The sequence below is a fragment of the Merops nubicus genome, unplaced genomic scaffold, assembly GCF_000691845.1.
Source record: "Merops nubicus isolate BGI_N331 unplaced genomic scaffold, ASM69184v1 scaffold25887, whole genome shotgun sequence".
Classification (NCBI taxonomy): domain Eukaryota; kingdom Metazoa; phylum Chordata; class Aves; order Coraciiformes; family Meropidae; genus Merops; species Merops nubicus.
The window spans coordinates 36,270-45,817 of NW_008620363.1; the positions used below are offsets into that span (position 1 = coordinate 36,270).

General features: G+C 38.7%; 1 protein-coding gene across 1 annotated transcript in view; it reads right to left on the minus strand.

Moving 5' to 3' along the window:
- Positions 1-9,065, minus strand: part of LOC103776580 (early endosome antigen 1-like) — a gene marked incomplete at its 3' end in the record, with an annotated part of 43,689 nt that extends 34,624 nt beyond the window's left edge. Inside the window, exons 1-2 of the mRNA XM_008944094.1 lie at positions 9,060-9,065; positions 7,444-7,536 (exon numbers count right to left, since the gene is read on the minus strand). Coding sequence (XP_008942342.1) covers positions 7,444-7,536; positions 9,060-9,065 — 99 coding nt within the window. The remainder of the gene's footprint in view (positions 1-7,443; positions 7,537-9,059) is intronic.
- Between the last annotated feature and the right edge of the window lie 483 nt (positions 9,066-9,548).

Consider the following 9,548-nt stretch of genomic DNA (forward strand, 5'->3'; position numbering starts at 1 on the left):
GATTCTAGAGAGGGTGCAGAGAATGGCAACAAAACTTGGCAAGGGTCTTGAGGTTAAGTCTTATGAGGAACGGCTGAGGGAACTGGGGTTGTTTAGCCTGAAGGAGAGGAGGCTGAGGGGTGACCTTATTGCTCTCTACAGCTACCTGAAAGGAGGTTGTAGGGAGGTGCGTGTTGGCCTCTTCTTACATGCCACAGCTGACAGGACAAGAGGAAATGGTATTAAGTTATGCCAGGGGAGGTTTACGTTAGACATTAGGGAAAACTACACTGAAAGGGTTATCAAGGACTAGAACAGGCTTCCCAGGGAAGTGTTTGAAACACCATCCCTGGACACATTTAAAACCCATCTAGACAGGGTGCTCAGAGATATGGTGCAGAAGTGGCCTGCTAGAGTTACCTAATGGCTGGGCTCAATGATCTTAAAAGATCCTTTCCAACCATAGCGGTTCTGCGATTCTGTGATTAATCATTAGAAAATTAGGTTAAAAGGTTGTATTTACATAATTAAGACCTGCAGTCCACTTCCAATTTTACAAGTAAGTATTCAGCATTCTGGACAAAAAGAAAAAAAAGGTGTTTCACTAAAGCTGATTTTATGTCAGACTCAAGATTCAATGTCTTCCCAGAAAAGAAGATGGATTCTCCCTGAGAAGAATAGAACCAACATAATTTCTAGTTCAGTTCTCTTCCATTTTTATTACTATTGATGAGTAAGACTACAATTCTGTCACAACCTACAAGACTACAATTTTGTCATGAATTAGAAATTCTAATCCAGTAAATTCTCTGTTTCTTAAGTCACATCACATGGCCAAGCCAAATCAAACCAGTATCTCTGCCTCTCCATTCTCTTAGTACTGTTCAGATGTTGCAGCAAATTAATGTACTAATGTAGCTTAACCACTGATTTCTGTTCCTGTGCAAAGAGTCAAGTACCAGTGAGGTGAAATCAACTGCCACAACCTAATTTGAGAAGCAACTGAAAGAACAGCCAAAGAAAATAAAATATCAGCATTAAAGCATTGTCCTGATAGTCTGTGCAAAACCCAGTCTGTAACATTTCAAAGACATCCATAAAAAAAAGAAGATGCAATCAGTTGCATCTACATTAAGAAACAACCAGGGGGAAAAAAAAACTAAAGAATGAGGTCTTTTTGAAAGACAAAAAAGAGACATTTTTGCACAACTAGTATGCCAATTTACACTCTAGGGAATTCTACTATGAAAAGCCTATTCAGAAAACATCAGCATAGCATCTTGTTTGTACTAGCTGAGAAAACTAAACATACAAAAAGTTCTGAAAACTACACATAAAAACTGTTTAAAAATTGCCTTAGACTTAGCCTAGTTGTAGCTAAGACAATAGATATTAACAACCACTGTAATCTAAACATTCCAGGAATACCATACAGTGGGTTTTTTGGATGCCTCAGAAGAACTGGGAAGGAAATTCTGAAACTAAGCCTCTCTAAGTGACTCACTGTTTAGACATCCTGAATGTCCAACAGAGACAGTCAGGAAATGCTGAACACAGTTTAGAAATGTATCATTCCTTTAGGAAAATGAAAATCAAACAGAAACTGCATAACTTTTGTTAGGGACACCACCGTATACATGACAGTTGAGGAACAATGACCCTGTTTGGGAACGTGGCAACGTGATTTCCATATGGCATTTGTTTGGTGGACTTAGCTATATATGGACAGAGACACTTGCCAACATTTTGATGGTTGTTCATGCAACTGAATTAGCCTTTGTCTTTTAAAGTAAGGTTTCATTACTGTTTGAGGGGCACGGGAAAGTATTTCGTTGTCATTTTCACCAGTTACCACACAGTGCAATCCTTAGCTTGAAAACTGAGGGCTGCAGAAAGAGCAGTTTAAGAGGAAGGCCATAACTAAGGCTGCAGGTGAGTGACAAGGATCCTCTCCCACAACAGGACATCAGGCACCTTCAGAAACTGCAGGTGTGGACATCCATGACTGAAGAACAAGACCACTGCAACTGCAGGGAGGACAGAGAGGAGGAAAGGACAAGAAAAGAGGCAAATTACCTGACTTGTTAACATTTTCATTAGAAGGGATGGTGCATCAGTGGAAGACAGGTTAGTGTAAAAAGCTATAGACAAAATTAAAAGCAAGGTACTAATGTTTTTGTCAACCAAGTGACAATTTTTCAGGTCTCACAAAGTGTGACCAAACACTGGCCTTGCAACACTTCCTATCTCCATGTTCAGGGAAAAATGCACTGGCAAAAATAATTAGCTTGGGAGCTTCTTCAGCACTGTTTCCCACAAAACTTTTCACAGTAGTATCTACAAGCAATAGAAAACCAAACATCAATTTAAGTAAGTCAAATTCAGCAATGTTTCATGTCTGCTACATGAGATGACTTTGATAGCATTGTATTATTCTTATAATCCTGTCCCAGGAATGGCGAAGATGGAATGAAGGGTGACAACCTGGTTGTGCTGGTGTTTCAGGTTCACTATGTGCTTATTGCAAATGCAAACTACTGCTATCCATCAACAAATGCAAATCATCAGCTTCTCAGTAGTCAAGTATTTTAAACTTTACATACTAGTATTGATGATAGAGATTAACACATTTCCCCATTTCTTCAGTGCTTCTATGCATGCTATTATAAAAGATCAAACTGAAAAAAACCCTACCCATATATATTTGCATTCTTTGTTTCTCACCTCTTCCAGATATGTACTGAATCACTGTACAAAGAAAAACAGCTTTAGCAACAGGAAACAGCAACAGCTAGAAACAACTGTGTTTGTATTTTATGTGCTACACTCCATACACAAGTTTTATCAACTTAAAAAGTCATAATCAGCTACAAGTAAAGAGTACTGACAAATAACTGATGGTGGGGGAAAAAAAAAAAAAAAAAACAACACAACAACACACCTCAAAGTGGGCAAGAATCCACACTCAACTACAGGAAAATGTTAAACGCAACCCAGCTTAAATAAAAGAGTAACTTCTTCAGGTAACCAAAGCACCTCTGATTGTCCATATCCCACAGTCTACTGATACCATCGCACAAAGACTGCCAGTTTGTCACCAGCAAGTCACAGCTTATCAAGTAAGGCGCTGGCATTGTGACCAGATAATAAAGAAAATAAAAAGTGGACTTGACCATGAACAGAGCCCTGCAGATGGTCTCTGCTTCAACATGAGGCAGCAAGGAGTCAATCAAAAGCCAGTCCCCAGTTGTCCTGGCTCTGACAAAATCCCTCGGCGCTCTTGGAGAGCAGCGTGGGTCAGTTTTACCAAAGATTCTGCTCACTTTAACAAGATCTCACTTCATCCTTGAATAGAGATCTAGTATCTATTTCAGTGTACTGTTGGCTTTCACCACCATTGGAAATAGCATCCCACCATTTGAAGTTTACCCTTCAAAAATAAAGTGTAAATACTCACTGAGTGTAGAGAAGGAAAAAAAGCACTACTTAGCAAATGTATACTGCAACAAACAATAAAATCACATAACTCACAAAGCCCAGAATAAACACTTTGATTTCAAAACTCGACTGAAGTAATGTCGGCAGAAAGAATACAAAATGTCACCTGCATACAAACCAATTTAGTGCACAGTGAGCTGCCTGCCCCCAGAACCACATCTGCTCTGTGAAGGTTCACAGCAGGAAAAATTCAGATAGATTAAACACTTTAATTGTGCAGTTTCACACTCCACAACTGGAAAAATTTAGACATGCACTATTATTTATATTTAACTGAAACAATCTTTGCATTTTGTTAGGGGCATAAAAAAATTCCAACAAAATTCTAGATTACAAAATTTAGTTTATCATTATATTTATAGAGTTGCTGCAGTATTTATGGTTCTTAGATATGTTCAAGAAGTGCCTAAACTTTTTATGTTCCCAACCTCTGCTCTACCTTCTACCCAATGTACCTATTTTCCACTAGAAATATGTTTTAAAAATAGTTAGCTAATGAGAATTTGAAACATTTCTATTCGCAAAGGATGTACCAGATCTGATCCCGCGTTTATCACTATACTGAGTCTGATGTGAACGTAATAGTCTTATTTACAAGAAAATCAGGCAAACGCTGTTCAAAAAGAATACATCAGTGAATGCAAGCCTCCCAATACCATGAACGTTCCATGTGACAGAAAACTGCAAACAAGAAGGTTACACATAGATTAATTGTTCCACTGAATGTATACTTTGGAATAATACATAAGAGATGAAATCGTGTTTCAGCAAGGAATCAAATGAAGCAACTTAAGAAGCTGACACCCAAGCCACAAGAAAAGATGTATGCTCATTTAAAGCAACCCATTACCAAAGCTATTGAAACAAAATAAACAAGACCCACAGTAAAAGCTGGCAGGTCACGAAGCTCCTGTCTTCCTTCTGTCCCATTGTGCTCATTCTGGTAATGTTCAGACAGATCAGTAGGAGTTACACACACTTTCATACACAGTGGACAGATGAAGCCCTGTGAAAATGCATATTTCTTTTTAAGAAACCATTAAAGACAAAAAAGCAGATTTGGAATCAAACGCTGTTCAAATTCTTACGCTGAAAGCTCTCTGCTATTACCAAAAGCAAAGTCTGTTTTCCCTTTGGAAAGAAAGCTTTTGCAAACCACGTATCAATACCATGAAGAAGGCAAGAAGGAATAGTTATTAACATGAAAATAAATCAAAGTAAAACACACTTTAAAAGCTAGCACCATGCTGCATAATACCACTTGGTGTTTTCCAGACACTTTTGGTACCCCCTCCACACGACAGACTAAGTTGCGGAACAAACTGTGGATGGGCATTATAAGGCACCGTGTCAGACCCATCATGCAGTTTCCCATAAGGGTGTCCAGATATTTCACAGAGAGAGACATGGTGCCATGCTGGGACTGCAGAAATACCCACGTAAATTAACAAGCCAGTCTGGGGCAGCAGGAGAGGCCTGGGCACCAGTGCAGCTGCACACCTGGCTGGCATGCTCACATAGGGAAAAGCATGCACCTTCCTTGGTAGAAGTGACAAAAAATACCAAAACACAAACCTCCTCAGCATGGTCACCAAAGATTTATCAAAGCCAAAAGTTAAATCAGTTTCTGAAGAACAAGAGCATTACATTTTCAAGACAGGCTACGTGTTTAAGCACGTAGAAATAACAGGGTGGACAGTCAAGTGCTGGCTGGAGGATGCCCACACCTCCATGGCAAAGCACTACAGAGACAGGCAGAATAGAGTGAACACAACTCCCCCTGCATGCATGAAAGGCTTCAGGTCCCTTCCAAAAAGGATGTCTGTGGCAAACCTGTCTAGCTAGCACTGCAACATTACACCAATGAAAGCATAAGCACGCTGCTGGACTCCCTGCAAACATAGAATATTTAGTAACCCTGTACTGCAGACAGAGTTACACTGAGACCTAAGCTAAAAAAGTACGATAGGCTCAAACATTTCCTCCTTGGGCAGATTTCATAGTAAGTAAAACATTTATCTAGACTCAATTACAGGTCTATGTGTGATCTGAAGCGCTGATGTGGTCACAGACAGGACTAAAACAGATTTTCACCTCTCCTTGAACAAGGAGCAGTTTGAATTCAGAATTCCCCCCTCATTTTGTTTCACACTACCTTTCTCAAAAACCAGGATTGATTTCAACCAGGCTTGAGGAGGCAGGAATCAAGAGAATGTGCACAGATTTAATAATTATTCTCCATTTGAATCTTGGAGCAATACAAACCATAAAATCTAGCCAAGAAACCGAAGTGAAAATAAGTCAATCAGATCCCTGACTTTACACAATACTGGAGAATGAGTGGGAAAATAATGATAAAATGGAGAGTAAACATTCTGCAAAGTCTGGCTGCAGTGCTCATGGAGAGAAGCTCTCAGAGAGACAACACCTCAGGCCAGCTGTGCAGGAAAAGGAAGAACAACAGAAAGGCTCAAGTTGTAACACATTAATCTCAGGAGAGTAAGAACCCAACACCAGCTTCAGAGCTCAATTTCAAACAGATTTTGAAATTATATGCTAAGAAGAACACCCCACTTGTTGCCACAGGTGGTGGAATTACTGACAACTAGAAGATACTTTTTCATGTTCTATAGCATCAACCAGAAGTGACACTGCAGCCTTTGATTTCATCCAGTTTTGACTCAGCAGCAAGAAAAGACAATGGTGCAATAGCGCAGGCACACCACCACTTGGAAAGCTTGTCCTGCATCAAGGAAATACTACTACATCAGTAGTAAGATACCTTGTGACACCTACCAGCTATACAGTCAGTGATACTGCACTCCTGTCAACAGAACTGTGCAATTTTACCATACTTTGGAAAGAAGCAGTTATTGCATTGCACGTTTTTATGCCTTTAATTTATTACCAAAGTAAAGAGATTTTAGTCTGCTATTTAAGAGTACTTACTTGCTTCAGGGACGGTGTAAATATGCATACAAAACAGATCAGGACTCATAAATGTGTGACATATAACATGCAGAAAAGTATTAAGACATGTCTGACTATACTGATTGCAATAAGGTTTCAAGGAATATGAAATAAGCAGATGCACAGATGGAAGGCATTAGGATTTTGAACAGCAGTGAAAGTTTCTCTTATCTCTTATGAAAGACAATATAGAAGTATTTGAATCATCACACACTTTATCCAATATAAGAAAGAGCACTTTACTCCCTCTAGCGCTGTAATAGGAGTAATTAACCTTGCACTGAATTTGTATGCTAAGCTTGAAACATTTTCAAGTTAGGTAATCAGGCTACATTTGCACAAACTAGATTCAACAGCCAGAGAAGTCAGTTTGCATTTTTCAGAGTTAATATTTGACAACAATGTAAATTTAAATACATTGTAATATGGGATGGAAGCAAGAATAACAACTTATTCTGCTGGTTAAGCATGCCATACAGCACATAAAAAGCGGACAGGATTTACAAATGGTAGATCTCTACACCAACACCAAACAAAATCCAACACGTTTGATATTTCACAGGGAGGAAGTTTCCAGTCTACATTATAGCTTAGCAGAAGCAAGGTGAAAAGGGAGTGTAAGTGTAATAAAATGTTAAGCCTCGTTTTTCAGAACTCTCATAAAAGATTTATTCATGAGGAGTCTTAAGCTTATGCCTCACTGCTTTTTACCTGGGTAATTCATCTCTAGGATTACAGGAAGGATCACTCGTGACCGGATAGATAAGCCTAATTAACAGTTCCAAGTAAGTATGGCATAGCCTTTTTTTTTTTTTTTTTTTTTTTTTTTTTTTTTTTTTTTTTTTTAAAGTAACCACCAATTCTTGGAAGGAAACAGTTCTGAGATTTATTTAGTACAGCTGTTATTCAGGTACTGCATCAGAAGTTACTTCCAACAATTTCAGGGACCAGAGAAACAGCACCCAAGGTTTCAGACTCCAGTCCAATGTACAGTACCTCAGAGGAGCCTTCACTGTTCATGTCCACGGCATTTCCGGGTGCAGCAGATGAATCCGAATCCGAGCTCTGAGACCCACCTCTACCTGGAGTCTGAAATAGAGAGGGGAGAAAAATATTAGTGTCTACAGACTATTTAAGAAAGCATGGTACATATCCAATGCAGAGGCCTCTCTCCTACTTGCTGGAATACAGAAGCATTTTACCTCCACAACAGTAATGAAGTGAATGAGCTGACAAGCAATTATATAATTTTCAGTGCAATACTTCAACAAAAGCTTTTATCCAAGACCATCCACGCATCAGAGAACAAGCAAACACCAGAAGCAAAGGCCAGGATTCTAAACCACTTCTTCTCATGAATGCTCAATGCAAAACAAAGAATTAGGCTAAACTCTGCCCTTATATCACTCACTCTGATGTTAAATTAGGTCTCTACATCCAATAGGAAAACACTAGAAATTACAATTTAAGCAGTTTCAGAAGTAGTAAACCAGTATCATACTACTTTCTTGATAACTTTGTCTACAATATGAACCAGACTTTAAACACTTCAAAGACAGAAAAGTAAAAAGTGAGGACCCTCCTGATACAATAAACATGTGCAGATACACTGCCTCAATTTGGAAAAGAAAAAAAAAACTAAATCAATCCTGTGGTGAAGTTAAAACATGTTAATCAGTAGGACCATCTATAAAAATAAACTCCTTTGAATATGCTGAAAATTGAATCAGTACTCTTTTGAAACTATAGAGGAAAACAAGCAAATTTGAAATACTATAAAAGTCTGGATAGATGGATCGCGTCTTATATTGCTTATCTAACTATAACTGTGGTTTAAACTTGATTTAACTTCTCTTAATCACCTCCGGAATGCCATTGCTTGACTAGTGGCATCACAGTTAGCATTCTCAAAGCAAACATGAGTAAAGAAATTATCTTAATATTGCTATGCAATCCTAGTTTCAACAGAAAGTTATTATCTAATTCTAGGATGACAACTGCAAATGGGATGAAGTAATGCTACTGCTGTAATTTAGCTGATCTGGAAAGACTTGCAATGTTATAAAGGATTTTCTAATTTAATATAGGGGATTACAGATACAGAATTGTAAATACATAGATGGAAATGTACAGACGGACAGAAGTAGGCAAACAGTTTTAGTTTCTAGATCTTAGTGTCTCAAAAATCTGATTTTAGAATTTTCTTGCTCAAACCTATCTTCTTTTTTTTTTTCCCAAACAAATCAGCTAGATAACCTTTTACAAGATATCTGCAGCACAGTTTCCATACTTTGGAAATTAAGTACATTTTCCTGCTTTGTTTTGGAAAGAATGTTCTATTTCAAACTTTCATAAAGACAACAACCTTTTATTACTAACCCAATAAAAAAAATGGAAAATAAAAAGGTCAAGTTTACTGATGAAGAACTTCATTTCCAGGGAGATACACTTCAATTTTAGAACGGCTCTGAAGACTGGTCAAAGCAAAGTGAAGAGTGAAGCAGCAAGCTATCGGGGATGGCAACTATAAGTGAAGGAGAGGGCCATTCCTCTTCATTCCCCCCTTCTCTGGGGTCATCAGTTAAGTGATCAACATATGCCGGTTCTCCTACTTGCATGTCTTTTTTATTTTAGCCAGCTTATGTTTCTGAAGAAAGCAAGAACACAACATAGTTTCCTTCTAGTACAGCACGCAAAAAAAAAAAAAAAAATGGCGAAGGTGACGCAAGCTCTCCAAGTTAATAACAGGAAAGGCAAAAATGGATATAAGCAAAGAATACGATGCACATATGGAGCATGCTGAAGTGAAGGCATGAATACTTCTCCTCCAGATCACCAATACAGCCAGTAAACAAGGCACATCCCAGAATGGACCATAGGTGTACGGCTCATCCAGTTTTCATATGACATCAAACTGAGAGGACCAGCTGACACACTCAAAAGCAGGGCTGCCATTCAGAGGGACCTAGATGGGCTGGAGGAATGGGCCAGCAAGACCCTCATGCAATTCAAGGGGGACAAACACGGAGTCCCATTCCTGGGAAAGAAAATCCCTGTCAGCAGCATAGTGACACAGTCCCCTCTGCTGAAAAGGGCTCAGG